Below are 25,877 nucleotides of genomic sequence, written 5' to 3'. Positions count from 1 at the left end.
GTAAATAGCACTGTTACTTATCCATTTTGTATTTATATTGCACTTAATTGAACGGTGTTTGTTTTTTTCGTCTTTCTTCTTTCTACCCACAATCTTGCTGCTGTAGACCGTAAATTTCCCTAGTGTGGAATAAATAAAGGATATCTTAAAAGTATTTGTCATCCTTTGTTCTGTTCAGTTCCGAAACATTATTAACACTTTCATGTGATCAGTGTCATATGGATCTATTTCCAATCAAATGTGTTTATTGTCACCTGGCTTTATTTTACATTCATGTCACATCCCGTTGAACATTTGTCTCATGATTTTGTGTTTTCCATGTAAGTTTATTAAATTGTGTTTATAGTCAAGTGACAGAATCCTTTGCCCGTGTTGACAGCTGCTGAACTCATTCCCCCTCCTTTTTTTTCTTCAATTGTTCTGTACCGCTGATTGCACACTGACCCCTGACCCCTTTTGCTTCCCTCTACATCAGCATCTCATCGCCCGCTCGCCACGCCAGCCGACTCCTTCGGCTACTCTGAACCCCTCGCCCGTCTTAATCTCCCTCACCTCCTCTCCCGTATTTCTTTTCTCTTCCTATGAAGGAAGCGGTCAGGCGGCGGTGAAGGCCGTAGACGGGATGTCCTGCTTGGAGGAGGAGGCGGGGGTGAATTGGTGGGGGTGGCACGAGACACAACAAACTTGCATTCTTTCTCATTCTGTCTTTACTAGAAATGATCCAAGATATGTTTAAATTCAGTATCTATACATATATGTACATAGTACTTTCTGTTGGTTTAAAGTATGAGCTTGTATCGTGGTACCTTAAGAGTGACTCAATTTTCTTTCTACAAGTAGTCATTTGGCCCATCTTTTGCATTGCGCTTAGTTCAGCTTTTACCTCTCCCAATTGATGTTCACTCTAATTAAACTTAAAGCAAAGGGAATTTGTCATTTAAACAACCACATAGCTAACCCTTCAACGTACTAGCTTAATGCTAATAAGCATCTAAGTTGTGGTTCTTTAGCCCTTTAAGCGAAAGAATGAACACAAATGGTGCTGCCACAACATGTAGATAGACAATATGTCAGGATGAAGTCATATATTTATTGCCTCTGTAGAGCTCCTAATATTAATGCTGTACTGATGAGCTGGGAGGAATTGAGATATTATGGAAACGCTAGAGTAGTAGTAGAATAGCCTGCTGCAATATGATTGCCTACTACATCCAGGCAGAGTGTGTGTGTGTGTGTGTGTGTGTGTGTGTGTGTGTGTGTGTGTGTGTGTGTGTGTGTGTTTGTTTTCATTGGTAATCTAATCTGATTGCCTGACATCTGACCAGCCTGGATGCACACCAGCTAAAACAACTGATGACATCAGAAGAGAATAAAATAAAATGCATATCACATCAATATATTCTATCTTCATCATACTGTATACATCATCAGTATGCACCTTATCATCCTTTATTCTATTCGATGACTAACGTCATTTGTCAGCCCCTCGCCTTCAAGTGTTGACGGACATGTTATATTGTCTACCCCTCCTCCCTAAATCCCAACCCTCCACCCCCACCCCGCGGCCCACTCTACTTGCCTCAAACAAACAAACTTCAAGCTCGGGGGTCAAAGGTGAGGCCTTCATTCGGTGCTACATTACAAGTTGGTGGCGTGCGCTAGCAACGGGCTAATATGAAAACGTTCAAAGGTGGGAGACATGATTAAATTGGTTTGCGGTCACATGACATGAAATCCATGCGACGTTATTGCGCTTGCACAATTATGTTATCGTGTGAACATTATCGATAGTTATGTGTTTATCGTCACAAGATATGGATTACTGATTATGTATGGTCACATGACATTTCAACTGTGTTTGTTTTCAGGTGACAGTTATTGACCCATTACACGATCATTCAAGTTGATATTTAAAAGAATATGTTTGTGTGTTTTGGGAGATTTAATCATAATTGTCATGAGACAATAAAATGTTTCATTTTTGTGTGTGGGTTTGTGTGGCCTTCCTTGTTTCTTCCTGTCATTGTGAGCCTTCCTGTGCAAACTAACACACGCGTCAGCACTCACTTTTCACTGAGTGTGTGTGTATTACTCGGAGTAGTAAGATGCCTGCTTCAAAAAACAATGTCAAACATGTCAATTGATCAAACGTATTAAATTTTCTAGCCTCTAGCGGACAACAGGTGTTTGTTTTTTGCGGGGGGGGGGGGCATGTTGTCATTTTGTTCTTGAGATGAGATAAATGATCAACAAATGTTAATTAAAAAACTGTACACTGTGCAACACTCTCACACAACCGCCAGCAAATTATTCCATCATGAACCTCCATTGTTTTCATTTTCCATCATTTATTAAGCAAACTCGATTAAAAAAAGATTATTAATGAAGAAAAAAAGCAAATGAACATGAGGCTATTGCAGTTTTAAAAAGAATTATCTCTTTAGTAAAGAATCCTACATTATTAATTTCAAAAAAGGCGTTTATTCAGAATGGAGCGACAGCGCCACCTTGAGGCAGCCCAGCTCAGTGCCATCACTGCCGCCCAGGACTCCCTGAAGACGATAATCTCCGTTCGTGAGCCACGATGGAACATCCATGATGGGCAGGTAGAAGTCTGACTCAGGCAGCGCATAAGACCCCTCAAAACAATAAACAGAAGAGTTCATATTTAATACAGAGTAATCATTTAAGGCTGGGTTTACACTGTAAAACTTCCTGCTCAATTCAGATTTTTTTGGCCTCCATTCTTGGACCACATATGAGAGTGACCCAAATCGACTTGAAAAATTCGGAATTGAGCTGATCAGACTGGTTCAAAAAAAAATCTGATACAGCTTGCATACAGGCAAAAAAATCTGATCTGTGTCATATTTGACTTCAGTGTGAACCTAGCATAAACGTCTGCAACTCATTCTGACAGGCCTTGCTGACTTCCCTTTCCTGCCTTCACACTGATCGCCTGTTGCTAAGCAGAATGTGATTGACTGGAAAAACGACTGTTTTATAGTTCACATTCTGCCTAGCAACAAGTGACATTGGTCAGACAAAAAGCTGAAGACTCTTATTGGCACGTTTTCTGACTGTATTTATCATGAATCATTCCTTTATATTGTTGATAGATTGTAATCTGCTGTTTTGGTGAGTTACAGAGTTGGCAGAAAAAAAGGCTTTTCTTCCCCATTGGCTTTTGGATAAATTCTGCTGAGCAACAAGGTGAATCACCAAATCGAAATTCATTTTGATGATTCACCAGCTGTGTTGTTTGTGGGACTGGAAACTGTTGTTTTGGTTAGCAACAGTGTTGGCATGGATGCTAGTGCACAATTTTTTTGAATTTTGGTAGATAGGCTGGACAAGATGACATAAAAGTTAACACAATTTTTTTCTCATTATCTAGAATGGTCATTGTCTTTATTCCCCCCGTCCCCCAATTAGAGTAGAGAATACTTTAGAATTTTATGAACAGGACTGTAAATTTAAAATATTGAATAATAATGTGCAATATATAATACAATATTAAAACATACAAATACATGTTTTAAAAATACTCAAATTTACAATAAATGTACAAAAATAAAATGAAGAGGAATATATATTATGGTAAAATAGGCTGCAATGTCAAGATCTGGCCAGCAGAGGGCGGCCTTCACAGCCTTTCAAGTGGCTCAAAAGTAGGTGCCACCACTTCAAAAGTGAAAATGTGTGGTGTGATTGAGAATGCTTGAAACAAATGGCCTGTTTTTGTGCTTTACAGATAAAAAAAACACAATGAAATGACAAATCATTGGTGCACAACGCTACACAAACCAAGGTGACTCTGATTGGCTACTGTACTTTCGACCAGGTAAACGCACGCAGCTGATCACCGTAAGCGACCCGGAATTTATCACGATCACTAAAGGGGATCATACAAGCACTTAGTTGGAAGTGACTATCTTGTGCTACTGCTAATCCAGTTGTTGTGTACTTGGCGTGTTGTGTGCAGTGCCACTTACAGGCTTAAAGGGGCAATGACAGGGCAGTCCGTAGGTGTGTAGTGGTTCTGGGCAGTCTTGTCCAGGAGGAATCAGCTGGGTCAAAATGTCGCAGGCGTCAGCATACTGACAACTTCCCAGCTCATCAATGCACGGTATCTTCACCCAAAAACCAGCCACCTCTTTCTCCAAAGTTATGTTCACCTGGCCGGGAAACACAAACACTTGCATGATGTTCCAGAAAATGCTGGTTGTTGTAAGATCACTTCCTGTCACATGCAGTACTTGTTCAAAGTCAAATTTGAAAGGATTTACTTTTGTATTGTGACCATTAAATATAGTGGTGCTCCATGGACTGTTGACGACCTGTCACGAGACTTGATTGTTAACATTTTTTATGGCGCCATCACACGATTGTCACATGAACTTCTGAGCAGATCTAAAGTAGGGTTTCAAACAAGGCCTTGGGTGTTAAATTAGAGACTGAGGCTAAGGTTAAAGTCTCAAAGGAGGGCACCAGGCAGGGTTTCGTTTTGCATTTGGGTTTCAAGTCAACAATTCTGTGTCAAAGTAGAATTTTGAACAGAGGATGGTGTTCTAAATCAAGGCTCCAAGGCTAGGTGAAGGTTTCAAATATGACTTAAATCTTTCAAAAAAAAAGAAAAAAGGTTAATAATAATAATAATAGAATAAGAATAAGAAAATCTTTATTTGTCTCACAATGGAGACACTTTAAATTTACAGCAGCAAAGCTATGAAAGGAAGAAAGTAGAAGAACAAAAAGTATAGGAGCTGCTGTAAAAGCAGCCACTCTCACTAAGCCATCTTGAAGTCAGAATAACAATAACAATAACAAAATAATACAACACAACACATAAGACGCAGAGTCATTCGATCATAACCACTTTTCGGCATACTCTTTGTTGTTAGAACCACTTATAGATGAAAAAGGAGAGGATCAACGTGTCTTTCCACCATTACAGTTTCAAGTCAAGAAATGTTGGGGTTTAGAATGAAGCTTTCAAGTCAGGTTTAATCTTTCTAATTTGAGCTTCAAGTTTGGGTTTCCAAGCAACGTCTCACGACGCTTGGTGTCATCAACCTGTGGAGCTGACACATCATCGCAATAAAAGCCTGTTCAAGTATTTTAATGGTGTCAGGAAGAGGAAGAAAAAAAGTTGTCGTAAAAGTTCCGCCTGGGTCGAATTTACCTTTTAAGACAAGCAAATTGCGCCTCGTAAAAACCAAAACGGATTAATAAAGTTTCTTTCGCTTTAAAGGACTGACTTTTTTTTGTTTGTTGCTGCCAAATGACAAAATACGCCCTTGTGTGCGTATGTCCAGTACTTACGGTCAGAGGCGCACGGATCTCCACGGATGTGGATCCCGACGCAGACGCGGTCACTTCTCCGGGGATGTTGATAGGGTCGGGAGACACGCTGAGGGTCTTCAGCACCGCGGGCGACTTTGGTTTCCCGCAGTTCTTCCACGCGAAGCCTGAAAACTGCACACGGAAAGACTAGTTTTGAAATACGCGTACCGTACAGAATGTCCTGTGAAATTCATTGCAAATCAAACACGAAAAAACATAATGTGCACTTTTGATAAAGCCAAACATGTGGTCATTATGTTTACTACAGGGGATGTACAAACAAACACACAGACACGTTTTCGAGTCATCCTCACCGCGACTTTGTTGATTCTCTTCCACCCATGCTGCTTTTCGGTTAAAACTACAACTCCCAAGATGCTCAACGTGACGGCATACATTACAACGTTCCTCATGTTTGCCTGGTTAAGGTGAAATAAAATGAGCAAAAAATAAAAATAAAAAAGAACGCCGGTGAATAACGCAACTGCACACTCGACAGTCCGTCCGACTGCTGCGACTCTGTTTTCTTCCGCGTTTGACGTCATAACGCAGCGGCGGGTCATACGACCAGTCACGTGACGTGGGACGGCACAAAGAATTGATGTCCGAAAAATCTTCAGTGAATTTTCACGCGCATGTTCCGACACATTTTACAGATATTATTATTATTGTTGTTGTTATTATTATTTGTCTTTTAATTTAGTAATATTTTAAATTCAATATTATAGTAATGTATCCAAAGATATCGAAGGGCCAAATCCAAACTTGACATCAATTTGAGTGATCAAACTTGAGGGAATTTGCATGTTTTCAATGTGAATATCTAAATTCCCTCAAGTTTGAAAAAAATGTTTTCAATGGGAATAATATTTTGAATTCCAAGCTATTTATATCCTTTTTTGCATTTTTATAAATTAATTTTCCCCAGAAACAATCAACAACTTTAAACACACAAATATCGAGGTTAATCCATGTAAAATAACAATAATACTACCTCCAAAAAAGGACAATTCTTGCAGAATGCTAATTGTTCCCCCGAAATCACAGTTTATACTTACTGTCATGGCATTTTTATATCATTGTAACATTTTTCTTGTCTTGAAGATAAATGTATCGAAATTTTTGTCTCGAAAAATATTATCTCTCTAATCCTATGTTGTATTTCTTTAAATATATATACAGTATATTTGGACTTTTTAACGCCAACATAGAAATTTAGCTCATTGTCACTGCATAATGACTTTTCTTTTTTTCAGTCCCCCACATAGCAGCACTAAAATGACAATATCCACTAGGAAGCAGCATTGTACTACAATGCAGATTTCTAAGCTCGAGATGTGCAAATGTGTCATTTGAAGCACATTTGTATTGATGTCCTTCATTTGGTGGTGGATGCAAACCAGAAAACAGCTGAGACATCCAATATTGTCTGCTGACATTTGCTTTCTTCCGCCAAATAGACGACACAAATTGTAGTTTGCATTGCAATTTATTTCAACTTTTCAAGTGATGGTTACATGAAAATTTAAAAACACTCCATATATTTATGTATATATCCCAAACACACACGACATCGAGTCACCCAAAGTGAAGTGTAAATGTTCCAAAAAAATGGCAGCGGGAGCTGTGTGTGAGAAGCCTGTAGGAGTCCTCGACTATGCATAAGAGGCTCTCGTCATGTCCAACCAATCAAATAAACTAATTTCCACAAAAGTCATTTGCTGGATGATGCCAAGTTATTCCAAACATAACAAAATCAAAGTGAGGCATTGCTGACATCTTGGCAAGACGGAAGACGTTTTCACCTGAAGTGAGGTCGCCGAGAAGCAACTGCACGCAAGTCCCTCAAAAAAGATGCTTAATAGACACTTCATTAGGTACACCATACACCGAGTTTTGAAATGGGTTTCATACAAAAAAATTGGCTTTCAAACAATAGTTCGTGTTTCAAATTGGGTTTCAGGCCTGGGTTTAGTGTTTCAAGACAAAGTTAAGATATCCTTTATTTGTCCCGCACTGGGGAAGTTTACAGCAGCAAAATTGGGGGTAGAAAGAAGAAAAAGGGTTCAAATAAGTTTCTACTAGTATTTGACAGCACCCCTAAAAGTTTGGTTCATGCCCATAGACGGCACCAAAGCATAACTTGCGTACTAAACAAGGCTTTGGTTATAGAAAATGGATGGATGAATATTAGGCTGTCGAAGACGTTCCCAATAAAATGGTCAATCAGTGTATGGTAAGGAATGCACCTTTTACATCTTTTGCTTATCCGTCCTGAATTTTGTTCTGGAAAAAAACAATACATATAATCGACCCCCAATAATTATTGTTTCATAATCTCAAAATGTTGAGATTGGTTTTAACACAACACACCGACACAAAGTGAGACCAAGGCATCATTTGCACCACCCAAAAAAAAAGTTAGCCTGCATTACGTGAAAACACACATCTCACCCAAAAAAAAACATATGAAAGGCAACAAAAAGTTTCACTAAAATAATGTGACAAAAATATTTTGAAAGGCCCTTTTTTATTTAAAGCTAGCATTACTGTCATTGGCCAGCAGGAGGTGCCATTATGTTGTGATGTGATGTATGTTATCTCCTTAATCATGTCAGATTGTCGCGTTAACATAAGCAGTAGCAGTTAATCCTCAATGCTTTGTTTGTTGAGCTAACGTAAGGGTTGAAGTGTGTGCAATATGTCAGTCATGTGACCGAACAGGAAGTGGTCGTTAGCATGGAACAAAAACTCACATGTTCTGCTGTTTTTAAAAAGAGGTACAGCCAGTCTCTGTGGATTGTTTGTTGTATGAAATAATGTTGTAGTGTTAGCGTGCATCTCCATGGAAATGTGACAAATCAGATTATCATTGTTAGCATGTTAGCAAAAAAAAAAAACCTCATGTGTTTGTTGGAAACAAATGTACAGCAGTCTTTGGATTGTTTGTTTTATGAGTTAATAGGTGTTCAATTGCATCTGTGTTTCAAATAATGTCAGTCATGTGACCTAACAGGCTATGGTCGCTAGCATGTTAGCATTTCAGCCTTTTAGGCTCCTAGTATGAACTCGAGCAAAACCTCACGTCTCCTTCCCAAAAAAATAATAAAATAGAACAGCGTCAGTGCATTGTTTGTGATTCAATCGTGCATATTAGGCAAATATTCTCAGAACGCTCCCTGGCTGTGGCTCTCTGTGTCACCGTCATTCATGTCGCCCACGACAAAGGTGGCAGAGCGCGTGCCCTCACCATGGTCAACACCATTGGACCGGATGGACGTCTTTGCTGTGGTGGCATCTTCAATAATACTGCGGAGCGGAAACAAGTCACAAATTAATCTTGGATTCTAGAATCAATTTAAAAAAGATAAACAACATGGCAACTGCACTTGTGTTGGTTGTTGAAGATGTTTCACCTTGAATTCAAAAGAATCCATAATTAAATCTCGGTATTACAATTGAGCTTTTGTCAAAATCCACCGATCAGCTGTGGCAATTCAACTCAGTTCAAATTAATTCAATTCAAAGCAGTTCAATTCATTCATACATTCATTCATTCATCTTCCGAACCGCTCTATCCTCACTAGGGTCAGTTCAATTAAATTCAAAGTGCCAAACCATAGGTATCTCAGAACACTTTACGCGCGGCGCATGCCTAAAACCACACTCCTCGCTTATTAAAAGTCCAACTGAACTCCACGTGAGTAAGTACGAGAATGGGCATGAGCGATTGGAACACCCGTCTCCTCTACAAGCGCAGGCGCCTCCTCGAGAGGTTAGTGTCATAGAGAGCATATATTTGAGGGACAAGAACTTCAACTAGCATTTGAGCATTTCAACCACATTATGGCGACCAAAAACCCAACTCAAAATGATTTTCTCCCAAAATAATGCTCTTATTATAAAGAGTGTATTATTATAAAGAGAAAAGCGTGTTCACCCCGTGGACAAAAGCTCAAGGAAAAAAATTGCAATGTTGAAGTGTAGGGAGGAGTGCAGTCACCTAAAAAATGGTGAACCACAGCTTGGTATTCAACATTTACAATTGTGACACACTGTTGCATTTCTTTAGGGAACTCCACACGTACACATTAGAAGTGAAAAGCCTTAATCCTGGAGAACCCAAGAACCATTTTATTCTTTGGAAAATGATGAATTATACATTACATGACATGACTGCTGTATGTTCACTGAACACTAAAATATATGTTTTTTCAAATATTCAATGCTTTAATCCAAATTTGACCCTTTGGTATTTAAGGATAGCATTTGAGTAGCAGAATTTACAGGGGCCAAATTTGACCCCGTGGATTCTCCAGGGTTAAATGTGAAAAGTCTTCAACAACCAAGTAGGGTGCAGTTGCCTTCAATCCTTCTTTGGCAGATTACCCTGACCTGGGTGACTGACAATCTAAACAATAAAGAATAATTCATTTGAAAGATGCGCTTTGGTCGCCCACCTGTGCTCGCAGCCATTTTGGACAGGAGTGTCGTCGGCCGTGTCTTTTTCCGACACAGAGCTACCGGATTGTCTTTCTTGCCAGGTTCCCGATTTGTCCGAGCTCCTCCTCCTGACCACCACGGGTCCAGGACCAGATCCTCGCCTCTCCCCAACCGGCCGTGAGGCCAACGTGGGGTTAGACGGTGTGACAGAACCATCCATATCTTTTCCCGACTCGCTGCTGGCGCATCTGCCGTTCAAACTGTCGCAGGATGACACGTGACTCAGATGACCATCACGCTCGTCTGACCAGGAAAAAAAGCGAACACAACACGAGAATTTACAGAGTCGATTACCACATGAGAGCTAGTTAATCAACAATGACGTGAGAGCCAACTCCAGTATACCATGTGAGCCAAGAGAGTCCACTACAATATGAGACCCGAAAGACTTAACCAATACATAGCATCCACCATGACATGAATGCCGAAAGATTTCCATCGCCTGTGTGAGCGAGAGCATCCAATCATGTTCAAACGTACAGTTCTTAATAATTTATAGAATGAATGAGGTCGAGCCGGGGTCGTTTCAAACATTCTCCATGGAAATGTCAATCAACCAATGACATGACCTGACTTTGGTCTCCCTCTGCTGAAGACATGCTGATACTGCGGGTCACACGCAATGTAGCCCGGAGCGTGAAACGAGTGTGAAATTTGGCTGCTCACTTGTCACTGTGACGCTGCTGTCGTGGCGGTGGGACCCACAAGCCGGGTCAATGGGATCAGTGTAAAACTTATTAAACGTCACTCAATTTATTGAACATTGTAACGGGATGAGAGCCGAGCACAAATTTAATTAACTACAACACGAGCGCTAAGAGAGTCAACCACAATGTAACAGCTGACAGAGTCAACTTTGGTGGAATCTAGTGAGGTAACCACAACATGAGAGTCAACTGCTCCATGAAAGCCAAGAGAGTCAACTACAACACGAGAGCTGAGAGAGTGAAATAGACTTCACATAGAGTCAACTACAACAAGCCAAGGGAGTCAACTTTGGATTGCGAGCCTACGCAATCAACTATGACATGACAGTCAACTCCAATAGATTGAAACAGTTGTACCTCCAGATCCGGTCTCTCCTGCCTTGTTTCGCCGTCTTCTCAGGATAACCTCCAGTTCGCTGTCCTTCTTCCCCGTTGGTGACGGCGCCTCCTGGGAGCCTCGGCTGGGACTGCGCTTCACCGTCTCCTGCAGGCGGACACAATGCGGGTAGTTTCGTTTGTTTGTGTGCGTGTGTGTGAGCATGTACACGTGCATCGTACCAGGATGCCTTTGAGTTCATCCATGGCACTCTCCTGAGATTTCTCCTCGCTGGTTGGAGGTTGCTGACCAACAAAAAGAAAGAACAATTTACTAATTTACTCCCTTACACTATACGTTTGTCAATGTACTCACTTTGACGGCAACTCTCTGCTGCTTCATTGAAGTTTGAGTTTGAGAGGAGACATAATGGCGTCAGCATCATACTCGGAACAAGAAAACCCATACATTAGCTCACAAATAACAAAAACACTAACCTTGCTGTCTTGACTCTTGACTGGCCGCAGCACTACGCCATGTTTGATACGCTCCATCATCTCGTTGACGGCCTTCACCTTCACTGCATCATCAGATGCTCAAAAAGACGTTCAAACAATAATTAGCATGTTCTATGGAGCTAATTAGCATTCTCATCAGATGCTAAAAAGACACTAAAATTAGTTACTGTGCTAACATTAGCTAGGAGGATAATCAGATGACAAAAACATATCAGAATTTGTTAACTCGTGCTAAGACAGTGGCATCATCAGATGCTAAAAGAATTGAAAATATTAGTGAGCATGAAGCTAACTAGCTAGTTCACATGTTCACCACAGAAAGAAGATGGCCGTTACCTGCCGGCTGCTCCACCTTCAAAGGCGTTTTGGATCCTTTGGACGTCTTCCTCATGATGGCAATCAGAGAACTGAAAAAGTATCACATCGATCAATGACATTTTAATGACACTTGAATCTATTCTTTTGACACTTGGGAAACACATCATGTGCTTTGCACTTGGGGGCGTCAGAAACGAGACACCGTGAACCTAATTTAATGCTGGTATGAAAACCACTGACGTTCGCCACTAGAGCATACAGGTGGTATCACAACATTAGAAGCTACAGAGTCAATTAAGACACGGACAATAAATTCAACTATGACATGAGAGCCGAAAGAGTCAATGAGGACTTGAGAGCCTTTGGAATTTATTATTATTATTGTTTCTACAAATCCCTGCCAGTGTTTTCCAAATAATCATGTTTAAACATTTTGAGAAAATCACAATGGCCGATCACTCTTGAGCTATATTTAGAACAGGCCTGCGGGCTACTCATGTGGCTCTTGGGGACTACTTGGTGTCCAGTTATGTTGGTGACCCGTGGTCTAAAGAGTCAATAGTCATAGGGCCTAAAAACGCAACTACAAAATGAAGTCCAAGTGTCAGTAGATGAGAACCTACAGAATCAATTAAGACAGGACACCTGGTGAATTCAATCATGATATCAGAGCCTTGAGAGTCGACTAGTCCAGCATGCGAGCCTTTATGATCAGCTATGAAATGAACGCCTAGAGACTCAACTTGCATGCAAAGGCCTGAGGAGTCGACTTCAACATGAGTGCCTTGCGAGTTAACTAGGTCATGAGATCCAAGAGTCAACCAGGATATGACACCTTAGGGACTCAACTACAACACGGGAGCCTTTAGAGTCGACTAGTCGAAACACTACATTTTGGTTTGCACCACTCAAGGTACGAGTGGTACGGTTGGCGTGTTAGGAGAAATATCACGGGCGCTCCTTACCTGAGGGGGTTGCATCTGGACGGGGGAGGCGGAGGAGGGGGAGGAGGCGGAGGAGGGGGCGGGGGCGGAGGCTGTGGGAGGGGAACTGGGGGCGAGGCCACACCAGGGGCCATGGGAGCAGGAGGGGGAGGAGGTGGAGGAGGGGGTGTAGGAGTGTTGGTAGTCATAGCGACCCTCTGAAGCAACTGGACTGCGGACGACAACAAGAACAAGAAGATGACATCTGCTCTTGTTTGTCTGCTGAAAACAACAGAGACAGAACGAAGAACATAGACCACAGAACGGTGGACGAAAACATTCCAGAAACGCAAAGTAGTGTTTTACCCCTTTAAATATGTTTATCTGCTCATGATATGTTCACCTATGTCGAATTGAATTGCTTTTAGTACATTTTATTAACACAAGGTGAAGTGGTCGCAATTTACCTTGGCAAATTAGTCAAAGTGCATGCACCATGAGACACAGATTACAATAGTTATTGAATAGTTATTACAATAGTTAGAAGAGAGAGGACAGGACATGCAACATAATATCGACATATACCACAAGACATACAAAGTGCAACAAAGAACCAGTACTGTTGGAATGCCAGTCAGCCTGTCACTGACGTGGGCCGAGGCAGATGACGAAAGACGGACCGGCAACATTTGGTAAATTGCCCACCTCTGTTAGGTTGTGTATGTTTGTACATACGTTGCGTTTGCAGCTGTTGGTTGTCCTTCTCCATCTGTTCCAGTCGTCCCTGCATGTCTTTCTTTTCCTCCTCCAGCAGCTCCGCTTGTCTCTGCACGCTCTCGAGATTCTTCTTCACGACGCTGTCGTCCAGTTCGGCCTGCAGCTCACACACCTGCGCGCGGAGGTCGTCACGAGGGGTTGCCAGGCAATCGTAAGGCACAAATAGATGGATAACATTCAAATTCACACCTAAAGACGATAAGAGCCTTTCATGAATCTAAGATTGATGCGATTTGGAATGTGAGAAGGAGCCAGACAACCCAGAGAAAACCCACTCAAGGATTGGGACCCGGATACTGAGGGCATTCTGGTTAACATGCATTTTCCACAAGCCTGAATTTTGTTCAAACGGTTTTTAAAGTGAAAAATAAAATGAGATAAATGTAAAACTGGGGCTTTATATTTTACAGTTTACAATGACAGAGTGGATTAAAAAGTTTACACAAAATATTATGACAACAACTGTCAGGAAAAGCCTACTAGAACATCTGTACTTTATTCAAAGTTCATCAGAGGCACCTAAAATTATGTCAGGTGTGTTCTGTCTCCCATTTCACATCATTGGTCAACACTGATAACTGCCGCATCCCCGTTTACAAGTGGGTGTGTACACATATGCAACTACATTATCTCACATATTTGAACTCTGAAAAGTTAATGTACTAATCGTCACCTGTCGCTGATGCTGCAACCGCTCGTCCTCCAGCGTCTTGGTGAGGACGGCGACCTCTTCCAAGGCGCTTAGCAGCTGCAGGGCTGGCTCGGCACTCTGCAGCAGAAGCGCGCTCTGACGATTGGCCTCCTTCTGCTTCACCAGCATCTGCTCCGCACACACACACACACACACACACAGAAGCAGCCGGATGTTAGCCTAATTTGGCGCCACGCGGAAAACCTGCAGGCGAATCGTCTGGGCCTAGCGCTTTACGGCAGCGTTGAGACAGTCGAGTGAGTGAGTATGTGTGTTGCTGATGGTGTTTCACCAGCGCAAAACAGTGAGATTTTTTTGCAGCATCTTTCTCATCATAGCGAAAATAGCTCGTTTTCGGGGCAGCTCTGTCTCATGATGACAACAAACACACACCCCTGCATTGACAGCTGTCAAACATTGTCAAACAATTATCACGCGCTAATGCAAATGTTAAAATTGCAGCTCTGCTTACCTTTTGGCTTTGCTACTACATTTTTAGGCATCCTCATAAAAGTGGTGTGTTAAATCTGGCTTCCAAGTATTTGTCTGAGAAACTTCAGTGAGTGGGATTATGTAAATTAGTCATATTGTGATGTCACAGTGCGGTGGAAATGCACAGACAGATTTCCACAAATAGTCGGTTCATTTGAGATTGACTGAGTGGTTTCATTCCGCACTTGAAATTTTGCGAATTTTTGCTCTGATGATTTTGGTGTTCTCTGACCTGGTGTGCATATGTCTCGGCTTTGACACGAAGGCTCTGCTCCAAATCCAGCTGCTCCTTCATGTCCTCGTACTCCTGCGTCGCCATCATCGATACTGTCCATACAAAACGCCGTTAGCCAGCGTACCTTTCCGCCTCACGAAATCCGCCATTTTAAGACGTTTTGTGGGTCTGCTCATGGACTGAGCATGTAAACCAAATTTCATTTGGCATCTGTCCTCGACAACAGCCATAGCTGCGCAAATGGAAAAATAAAACTATTCAAAACAATCCAATAATTAATGAATAATAATAATAATGATGATAATAAATTGCAATTATATTGATATTTCATAAAAATATACCTCTTTAAAGACAAACAGAAAACAATTGCCAGTCAGTGTCGAGTCTCATATTGAAAAGCACTTGACAAACAATCAGTCAGGATTCGTTGCAAGTCACCAATGGACTGGTCGCCATCCATGTGCGAGTACAGATAGACAAACATTGGAGAAATCGGCAATTGATTTCAGGGCACATAGTGACAAACAACTGACTGGTAACCGGTCATTGTCAAAGCACATTATAGACAGAATGACGTGGTCTCAAATTAATAATTGTGCACATGCAAACAAGTGACTGGTCACCAGTTAATGTGTAAACAAGTGAGCGGACTCTCACCTCTGTTGAAGCTCTCGATGGTTTTGCTGTGCCGCTCCACGGTGTGGCGAAGTTCCTTCGCATCTCTCTCGTCTCGCGCCGACTGCCATCGTCGTCCGTTGTTTTCAAAGTAAAAAATCAAAATGTTTCCATTAGCTATTGTCGGAGCAAAAAACTAACTTTTTATTTTTATTTTAAACAAGAAGTGAAAGACAAAAAAGACGCCGACCTTGTCGACGAGTTCCTCGATTCTTCGCCGCTGGTCGTCAATCTGGCATAGGAAGTTCTTTTTCTCCTCCAGCAGGCTGCTCACTGCTTCCCGCAACTCTGAATGCACGCACACAAACACATATTTCATTGTTAGGCCATACTTTTGTCCATATTTTCACGACTTTTTCCCATTTTGGGTTGCAATACTTGTGTCACTGTTTGTTTTTTTCTGCTTCCTGTGTGTCCCAATACATTTGTATACATTTTTTCCCACTTCTTTTATGTCTTCGAATTTTTTTTATATTTTTGTTTTCACTTCCCGTGCCCCATAACGTTTCCCTCTATTTTCTTCTAACTTCCCGTGTGACCTGATGCATTTGTCGACATTTCGTTTTCACTTTCTGTGACTGTTGCGGCGCGTCACCTTTGACCTGCTGTCGGTAGCGCTCAAAGGCGTCGGGCACTGCATCATCATTGTCGTCGGCCGTCTCGGCGTTGTCGGTCTCCATGGCGACGCAGTCAGAGATGCCAGGAAGCAGCTCGTCCAGGCACGTCGCCCGCGACGATAGGCCCACGTACTTCAACTTTCTGTTCTCGCTGTTCAGCTGTCCAGGGTGGGGCATCACAAAGTGTCAATCAATGTCACCACATCACACATTTGCATCCAGTTTGCCTGATTTTTCTCCTTAAAATTGTGTAGTTAAAATGCTTTTTTAAAAATTATTAATTTACTTCATCCTGAATCATTTCTTGATTCATTTTGAATTATTTTACATCTGTATATTTAGCACTTGATTTTTTAAATTCTAACTGAATTTGATCTCTAAATATTTTTGCAATTTATTTTAAACATATAAAAATGATTTGAATATATTTACTTTTTAAATTCATTTATCACATTCATTCACATGTTGTGATCATACATTTCAAATCCGTTTTACGCAAGCATTATCAATTAATAGGCCTAATAAACATGATCTCACATCTTTGAATGTGAAACTGCTAAATATAGTTGTGGGATGCTTTTTTTAAATGTTTTTTTTAATTTGCTGAGGAAGTAAAATATGTCATCCGTGTTATCCCGAGTGATGCTGAGAACGCAAACGGCGGCTAATCCCGTTGAGGATTGTTCAGACTGCTGGCGGACCTTGGTGGCGAGCGCCTCGGCGTTCTCTCGACATGACTTCTCAATCTCCAGTTGTGTCTGCAAAACGCTCACCTCCTCGATCACCATCTGAGACACTGACACGCACGCACGCACGCACACACGCACACACGCACACACACACACACACACACATACACACAAGTCCGCCTTTTATTGTGGACAGCTAAAGAGGAATGATTACCTGTGCAATAATTATGCAGTCGAGTTACCATCTTGTTATGTCACACCTGTAAAGTGTATCGATTTTCTTGGCAAAGGACAGGTGCTCATCACACAGATTTGACAGTAGGTGAAAAATATTTGAGAGAGAAAGGCGTTTTGTGTTCATAGAAAAATATTTGAGGTCAGATCATGAAGAACAAGAACAAAAGTCTTACATTTGTGTTCACTTGTAATTCGTTAGCATCGTGTGAGCGATCATAAGCGTGTTGACCAATCAGGGCACAGATGAGGCGGGGCCTCAGAGAGACAGGCGCGAAAACAGTTTTAAATTTACAGAGAGCAGCAGTCTGTCCTTTTTTTATGATGTCTTTCACATGAAATCTAAAGAATGAAATACAGAACAATAAAGTTGATTTGTTGTGTGACCAAAAAAAAGCCAGGCTGACTTTCGATGGTGTCACCCGTTCGTTTGGCCGTCATTTATTCATGTGCGCCGCAGCGCTGCTGTTAGCTGCGTCAATTATTCAACTCTACCAGCCTGAATAATTCAGCACAGGAGAAGTCCTCGAAGAGGGCCGAGCGTCTACCCGAGGTATTTTTACGACAATTTAACACATCACATGGGCAAAGGTCACTCATGGGATGCCAAAAAAACATTTTAAAAAGAGAAAACGATTTTACTTGGACAAAGTAAGAAGTTCAGAAGAGAAGTAACTGCTATTCCTAATTTCATCCACTGGAGGGAGCCCTGACGACCACTGAAATGATGTGAAATTGGCTGCCACTCAGGGGGTTGATGGCTGATATTGATGTACACGTACTTGTGAATGATGAAAGACGCCAAGTTTCGGGAAGCAAAGGAAGCTGACTTCACAGAAAAGGAACATTACACTAAATAAACATCTCCCGTCAAACTATTTGAAGAGTACATTGAAAGGCAACAGTTCAGTTTATAACAGGAGGCTTTGGTGGAATATTTGTTGTTGCTGTTTTGTTCGTGCACTAAAAACAGCTTGCATGTATTTTCATGGATACATTTCCATACGGCACAAGACTGCAAACTCCTCTTTCTGAGAAGTTCCCTCTTTAGTTTGCATATTGTGACGAGTCAGTTAAGGTTGTGAAGATTTTCAGATGGATACCAGTGCAAGTACTGAACTCTTCACAAGTCACCAATACCGACATCAAGTAACCGATACAACAAATACTTTTGATACATACAATTTCTGTGACATCAATAGCAGATCATTTTCAAGACCTTTCGTCTAGTTCTGACAAAAGGCAGACAATCAATCTACATGAAATACCGTAATGGAGAAAATAATCATAGCACCTAAATTGAGCTAGCAAACAAAATTTGATAACAGCACATTATTAATACATTATAAGCATTAATATAAATGAGTTTGGAGATCCCTGATATAGAGTACTCTTACCTGTGTGGATCATCATGGCAGAAACAGGAATGAGCGGATTTCTGCGACTGACACGTTGACCGGTCACACCCAGGCGTGTGTGTGTGTGTGAGGCGGGTGTCAACTGGCCTATTGTCGGCTGAATGTGTGTGTGTGTTTATTAGCCGCTTATAGCATAGCCTGTTAGCATTGAGGGTAAGATGAGGTGGGGTGGTGAGACTCACCCCTCTTGATGTGCTTGAGTTGTCTCTCGGCCTCGTCCCTCTGCTCTGTTAGTCTGCTGCACTGCGGGACGCAAGCATTGCCCAATGTTACACAGTGTGACACAACATTACATGACGTTACGCAATGTACTACTGATATACTTATTTGTACAAAATTCCTGTCAATTTACTCACAGCGTGACACAACATTGTTTTGTATAATACGTTACACAGCATCACATGTTACAAAATGCAAGACAGTGTGCTACTTCACTGCTCTGTTATGAGCGTCTCACAGCGCTACCTTGTGTTACACGTTGGACAACGTTACCCAACATTACATAATGTTCAACAATGTTCTGAACTACTTACAATTTACGAGCGGTGTTAGACAATATTGTGTCGCATGAAGTTACACACCGTTACACAATGTTACACAGGGTCGCACAACGTAATCCAATGCTTCAGCCTCGCCAGCTAAACATGCGTGAGCTAACGTGTTGGTGTGACGCTACGCCAAGCTGACAGCATCATGGCGAGGTGAAACATCCTCGCTCACATTCATTTGCTGCCCAGCAGCCCTCCGAGCAGCACCAGGAAGCACTTGGCCCACTTTTTAGGACTCATCTACCTGCAGCCTCTCACGCTAATGGCTAACATTAGCAAATCCCCCAGGAGGCACCAAGGACATGTGCCTCTTTGACCATGTTACCCATATTTGACATAACATTTATTGTTCGAAGGGCTCAAAATATTAGGAACATTAAAAATTAGGAATTTCAAACATTGCATTCATTACAAACATTTTGCAGCGTGTCACACTTTCAAATATAAAACATTACACATGTCATGAGCATTCATAGTTCTGGATATTAAATGCTACAGTAGAAACATTTAACAATGGTAACCGTTACCATTACAGATATTCAATGCAACAGATATTCAATTGTTACAAACGTTTAACATTACAAACATTAAACACAGCAATAATTAAACATTACAAAAATTCAGTGATGTGAACAAACATTGAAGTTAATGCTACAAACATTAAACATTACAAACATAAATAAACATGTATTAGCAGAAACACTCACAAAAATCACATTACAAACATTTGATAGGATGAACATTTGACATTGGAAACATTCAACGCAATAAACCTCCACTGTTCTGATCATTGAATGTAAATCTATATGAGCTGGCCTCTCGTGTGATGCCCCACGAACGACCTCTAACCACAAGTCTTCCTTCGCCGTTGCCGCGACAACCAGCAATCCCCAGATTGGTCTTCGTGTTTGTCATGGTGATGACTCGTCACTTCCTGGGTCAAACGCCTCTTAGCACGGCAAAATATTAGCATTCTCTTGTTAAAATGTTTTTAAAAATTGTTATAAGTAAAAAATTGACACACGCTGTGGTATGCTTTGGATCATGAGCTGTTCCTGTCATAAAAATCAATATAGTGTTTAGAAGGGGAGAAAATAATATACTGCATTAAATTTCATCCTACTGCGATAGAAAAAGTGTATACTGTATATGCATATGGTTGTGCAAATGTGCTGAGTGGGCACGTTAATTTAGGGAGGGGTCCCGAAAGCCAGAAAAAGCCGGCCGGTGAGATCGTAAATCACATCAAGAAATCCTCCTCCATCACATTGTTCAGTAAAAAACAAACACATAGATACTGTCTCCATAAACGTGCGGTTGCTTCTATTGAGAGCATTTACCAGCTTTTACTGTCAAAATCAATCACCGATTGAAAGAATTGTTGGTTTTACCTCCGTCTGCATGTGCGCGTCCTTCTCCTCCTCTTCGCATCCTTCCACCGGCAATGTCGACGAGGCGGAAAGCATTTGTTGATGGACGTATTTTTAGTTAGAAACCAAAAGAAATGCAATAGTTGGATGGGACAGTATGAAAGGGATAAAAGAAGCCCGGTTCCGCCGGCCCAGATGTCTTCGTTCGTTCTCGTGGAGGAGGGATGAGAAGGCACCTCGAGGACCGCTGCAGCCGGCAAAACCCCAGCCCTGCCACCACCACCACTAACACCACACACACATTGACACACAAGCGCACGAGCACGTGCACACACACACACACACACGCACACACACATTAACACACACTCACCCACACACACGCACACACCGTTTCCCCATCTCTGACGTCAATCCGAGCCGCTTTTTTCCCTCATCTTCAACTGTTTAAACTACAATATAGTCTACTATCTATAGTCTATGATAATAATAATAGTAATAATAATAGTAGTAATAATAATAATAATAATAAATACCTTTTATTGCTGAACACGTTCAGTCTTTGTAACTGTAATTGTATTCATGTACATATTCACAATCTGTCAAACAGCGACATCGAGAGGTTGTAATGTGCAATCACACAAAGGAAAACGTATTTTACCCGGAATTTTTACATTTCACCTGTTAAAATATGACTACAGATAGAGTTAAAAAAAATAAACCTAAAATAAGAATAAGATGCTGCATGTTGTGCGTTGATATTGGGTCTGTAAAGTAGTCTCAATCTGACAAATTAATATTTGTCAGATGTTTATTTATTTCAAGTGGCAAATATCATTTAAGTTCAACTGTGATATACTAATGCAATAATTAATTATGTAACGAATTATTCTTTCAATTTTACGATTTTACTCGTGCATAATATTATTTCTTATCGATGTAGTGTTGTTGTGTAACTATGGATTGAAAAAATAACCAGAAGTCATGTACAGTACCGAATGAACGTGTGCGTTGACTCTGCCCTGAAGTGGGGGGGGGGGGTCAAACTTTAAGCGCCATTCTAACGCCCCTTTCGCTGTCACCACTTCCTGTTTCCGCTCATGTGACGCAGACGAGTCAAAATGGCGTCGCGCTATTACCAAACAATGCAGGAGACGTTCAAAACGAACAACAAAAGTCGCGATTTCCCGGCGCATTCGGTCAAAGTTCACTCGGTGGCATGGAGCTGCGACGGCAGGAGACTGGCGTCGGGATCCGTCGACAAAACTGCCAGCGTTTTTGTCCTGGAAAAAGACAGACTGGTGAGTTCGGCCTCGGCCGCCAATGACGGACTGATGAATGAATGAAATGGACGAGTGACCACAGCCAGCCGTTATTTAGGCTTCAATGTATTGCTATTTATAGTCGTCTTACTCACGGTGAAGTTACCTGCCCAAATTATTTAACAAATTCTAAAACTGCTAACTAGTGTAATAAATGAACATTTTAAAAACGATGAAGTCTCACCTACGTAAAGCGTCTCACAATGACGTAAATGCACCACTTCAACATACTCGGCATAATAAAGAACCACCGTTGTGTTCATTGAATATATGACGCGACAAGAAAAACAGAGCAACTTTTCAATGTACAGTGTTGGCAAAAATATACATACATTCATAACTATGATCTTGTTATCCATCCGTTGCAGCTCTCTGGAGGGTCGCGGGCATGCTGGAGCCTAACCCAGCTGTCTTTGGGCAGTCGGTGGGGTACACCCTGAACTGGCTGCCAGCCAATTGCAGGGTACACATAGACGAATAACCATTAGCGCTCATGCTCACAACTAGGGTTTTAGGGCAGGCTAATAACTTGCCATGCATGATTTTGGAATGTGGGAGGAAACTATAGAAAACCCACACAGGCACAGGGAGAACATGCAAATCCCACACAGAAACACCGTAACCAGAATCGAACTCTGCACCTCTATACTGTGAGGCGGACATCCTAACCAGTTGAACACTGTGCCGCCCTCGAGACTACTGCTATACCTGTTGAATACCTTTCAAGTCAATTATTCCGGCATTGCAAATGACAATCAGTTTTCTGTTACCTTAACTGGATAAAGCTAAACCAATAGAAATCCCATCAATTAATCAAGTCATCTTTTTCACAAATGTTCCGGTGAGTGAGCAAGAGCGTTGTTGTAAGCCGAGGTTAGACTGTTTGTACTGAACTTTTCCGCTGAAGGGTCCCCCCCCCCCCTTTTGAAACTCTTGCCCACTGAGCCGCTAACGCCAGTTAGCATACGATGCTTCCGTCATGTTTCGCCGTTTGTGTGTGCAGGTGAAGGAAAACAACTACCGCGGCCACAGCGACAGCGTGGATCAGCTGTGCTGGCACCCCAGCAACCCGGACCTCTTTGTCACGGCATCGGGCGACAAGAGCGTCCGAATCTGGGACGTGCGCACCACCAAGTGCACGGCCGTCGTCAACACCAAAGGTTGGCAAAAGCAACGATGATACAAAATTGATTATGTGGTAACTGAGATAGTTCACTTGAATCGTTTCAGCCTGACAGTCAGCTACATAGTCCAATGCATAGAAATGTCCGCACGGTGACGAGTCAGTGGGTCTGAACGCAGTCATATTTTCCGTGATAATTCTAATAAATCCTGATCCTGGCTCGAAACCCTAATTTGAAGTTTTCCTATGATATGATGAGTCAACTACAGTCATACGTTGGTTTTTGAACATAATCCGTTCCAGAAGGCTGTTCGAAAACCGATTTGTTCAAAAACCGAAACTATGTTTCCCATTATAATCAGTGTAATAAATTTGAATCCGTTCCTAGTCTAGAAAACAACTTTTTTAAAGCATTTTTTACTATTTTACACCATAAACTGTATACACATGTAGTAAAAGAGCATGTAATATGTGAAATACTGTACAAACATTTTGTATGTTTTATTTTTACCAATTTTAACAAACATTAACATTGTAGAATAAAAATTCAAGTAACATCTCTCTCTCCCGTTTTGTTTTTCCCCACAAAAGGCGAGAACATCAACATCTGCTGGAGTCCGGATGGTCAGACGGTTGCCGTGGGTAACAAGGAAGACGTGGTCACCTTCATCGACGCCAAGACGCACAAGACTAAAGCCGAGGAGAAGTTCAAGTTCGAGGTCAACGAGATCTCCTGGAACAACGACAACGACATGTTCTTCCTAACAAATGGCAACGGCTGCATCAACATCCTCAGGTGATGGAACGAACACCAGCGCAACGCAAGGGGCTGCGCTCGGCCAGCCGGGACCTGCTGCTTGACGCCTTGTCGTTGCAGTTACCCCGAGCTGAAGACCATCCAGTCCATCAACGCGCACCCATCCAACTGCATCTGCATTAAGTTCGACCCGACGGGCAAATACTTTGCCACGGGCAGCAACGACGCGCTGGTCAGCCTCTGGGATTTGGAAGAGCTGGTGTGCGTGCGCTGCTTCTCCAGGTGAGCGCGCTTTTGTCGAATGCAGTGCAGCGCGATTTGGTGTCAAATGATGCGATCTCGCATTGCAATTTAATAAAATCAATTTTGTGGGGGTGATGTAATCTTGTGTGGTCCAAGTGAATTGAATGTGATGGGGGGGAAAAAATAATCAGCGTTTGTGACGTGACATGACACAGGTTAGACTGGCCCGTGAGGACGCTGAGCTTCAGTCACGATGGGAAGATGTTGGCGTCGGCGTCCGAGGACCACTTCATCGACATCGCCGAGGTGGAAACAGGTTTGTATGGCACCCAAATGAGAGAACTGACTTCCTTTGGTGACACAACGTGTATCAATAAGCAAGTTTGTTTGCGACACTTGACTCTGTTTACTACTAAATGCTTTTCTTTTCAAATGGAATAAATTGAATCGAAACATCTTGCAGTTTTCTTGCTTTGCATTCTGAGCAAAGTATGAAATTTGAATTATGTGTGTGTGTTTTGGGCAGGTGAGAAGCTGTGGGAGGTGCAGTGCTCCCCCACGTTCACAGTGGCTTGGCACCCCAAGCGTCACCTCTTGGCCTACTCCTGCGACGACAAGGACGACAAGTACGACAACAGTCGCGAGGCGGGGACCATCAAACTCTTCGGCCTTCCCAATGACTCCTGACGTGACCCCCGCCTTCCTTCAAGCTCACCGAAAGCCCTTGATGCTTGCTAGTAACCTTTTTCCACTGCTAGTGCCACTTAAGTCCTGCTCGTTTGACCTTAAGATGTCAGATATGTAGCAGCACAGTAGTTTACTAGTATGGTGAAATTGCATATTAGCAGGACAAAAGTGGCAGTGGTTGTGGTAAAAAGGTTGCCGCTGCGACACGTGTTTGTTGTCATGACCAATGCTGCCACTCGGTGGCGCTGTTGTAAAATACAATGTACAAAAAAAAATCAACTTTTGATATTAAACTTGGTTTTGTTTTTATACTCTCTGCTCTGTTGTGATATTTTCAAGAACAAAAAAATAGTGGAAGCCAATATGCTCAGTTTTGAACATGACCACGATGTGTTGTTTTTGTGTCATCTACACTTGGAAATGTGAGGAACATAATTTCCATTACCTTGAATATCCAGCATATGTGAAGAAATTGACAACAGAGCCTACTGACTTTGATATGTTCCAAAAAGTGTCCTGAAATATTTAAAATAACAGTTGAAATGCAAAAGTATGGCCCTAAAAGTTGAAAACAACTGAACTGAAACTAAAAATTAAAATACAGGATGTGTATAAGAACAAGCTTCATTCTTCTAACTGCTCCGAGTGTAAATGTTTTGAGCATTTCATTGTCTCGTGACGAGAGAGAGCCTGAGTAAAATTGGGACAATCTCAGGTATTGTACGCGATCTCCTCGAACATGCCCAAATGTTGAAGCACTCCTGTTATCAAAACCTCGCAAATATTAATGCAGCATTTGCGTACACGCACTTATGCGCATATTGAAGTGTGTCGACTTGGGCAAAATGATCTACTTGACTTGATGAGCAGGAACGAGCATCGTTGATTGCGTGTGTTTGGAAAGCGCTTATTAGCGGGACAAGCCACAAGTGATAACAACAACGCGGAAAAGAACAGATCACGTGGTACTTTGTGCATTTGATTTTGCCTATGTGGGTGCGCGTGTTTGAATGGGTACGACGAACACACGCTTTTAACATTTTTGTTTGTACAGCTGATGTCACTTAAACGACACACAGGGAGCAGCTGCCTGTGTGTGTGTGTCCTTTGAGTCAACAGCAAGCAATTCAAAAGAACCTGACAATGTGATGAACCACGACGCCTGAACGCATTATTTCGGACACTTTTACGCTACTCTTTACACGCAAGTACTTGTGAATAATTTCTACTTTTTGATACTTTATTACATATGAGTCACTATGACTACCCATTTTAATACCATCACTATTTAGTTACAGCCACTTTTTTTACTCGAGTACTTGCAATTCAACATGTCCAGCCTGCCAATAAACACGAACGAAAATGTTT

General features: G+C 41.8%; 3 protein-coding genes across 6 annotated transcripts; 1 reads left to right on the top strand and 2 right to left on the bottom strand.

The window, feature by feature from the left end:
- Positions 1-2,239: 2,239 nt before the first annotated feature.
- Positions 2,240-5,898, bottom strand: gm2a (ganglioside GM2 activator). The gene is made up of 4 exons (XM_052073262.1): positions 5,661-5,898; positions 5,326-5,478; positions 3,996-4,178; positions 2,240-2,639 (listed from the first exon to the last, which is right to left on the bottom strand). The coding sequence occupies exons 1-4, from the start codon at positions 5,889-5,891 to the stop codon at positions 2,481-2,483; spliced, it is 726 nt and encodes a 241-aa protein (XP_051929222.1). The 5' UTR covers positions 5,892-5,898; the 3' UTR covers positions 2,240-2,480.
- A 918-nt stretch (positions 5,899-6,816) lies between these two features.
- shtn3 (shootin 3) lies at positions 6,817-20,708 on the bottom strand. Of its 4 annotated transcripts, none has more exons than XM_052067567.1 (17): positions 20,399-20,708; positions 18,642-18,702; positions 16,820-16,914; positions 16,097-16,277; positions 15,692-15,789; positions 15,484-15,565; positions 14,824-14,918; positions 14,082-14,228; positions 13,367-13,520; positions 12,674-12,863; positions 11,727-11,797; positions 11,370-11,467; positions 11,248-11,268; positions 11,115-11,177; positions 10,914-11,040; positions 9,807-10,092; positions 6,817-8,655 (listed from the first exon to the last, which is right to left on the bottom strand). In XM_052067567.1, the coding sequence occupies exons 1-17, from the start codon at positions 20,471-20,473 to the stop codon at positions 8,514-8,516; spliced, it is 1,986 nt and encodes a 661-aa protein (XP_051923527.1). In that variant the 5' UTR covers positions 20,474-20,708; the 3' UTR covers positions 6,817-8,513. The 4 variants fall into 4 exon arrangements, with proteins under 4 accessions (XP_051923527.1, XP_051923614.1, XP_051923706.1 ...); XM_052067654.1 differs by having other exon boundaries at positions 11,248-11,265; XM_052067746.1 differs by lacking the exon at positions 11,248-11,268.
- Positions 20,709-21,460: 752 nt separating this feature from the next.
- Positions 21,461-24,820, top strand: thoc3 (THO complex 3). Its single transcript, XM_052072321.1, has 6 exons — positions 21,461-21,678; positions 22,703-22,859; positions 23,414-23,618; positions 23,700-23,861; positions 24,038-24,138; positions 24,349-24,820. Exons 1-6 carry the CDS (start codon positions 21,499-21,501, stop codon positions 24,507-24,509), a joined length of 966 nt encoding a protein of 321 aa, XP_051928281.1. The 5' UTR covers positions 21,461-21,498; the 3' UTR covers positions 24,510-24,820.
- Positions 24,821-25,877: the final 1,057 nt, after the last annotated feature.

Source organism: Hippocampus zosterae, chromosome 1, assembly GCF_025434085.1.
Source record: "Hippocampus zosterae strain Florida chromosome 1, ASM2543408v3, whole genome shotgun sequence".
Taxonomy (NCBI): domain Eukaryota; kingdom Metazoa; phylum Chordata; class Actinopteri; order Syngnathiformes; family Syngnathidae; genus Hippocampus; species Hippocampus zosterae.
Note: the sequence above shows the minus strand (reverse complement) of the source record. Positions and strands in the feature narration are given on the sequence as shown.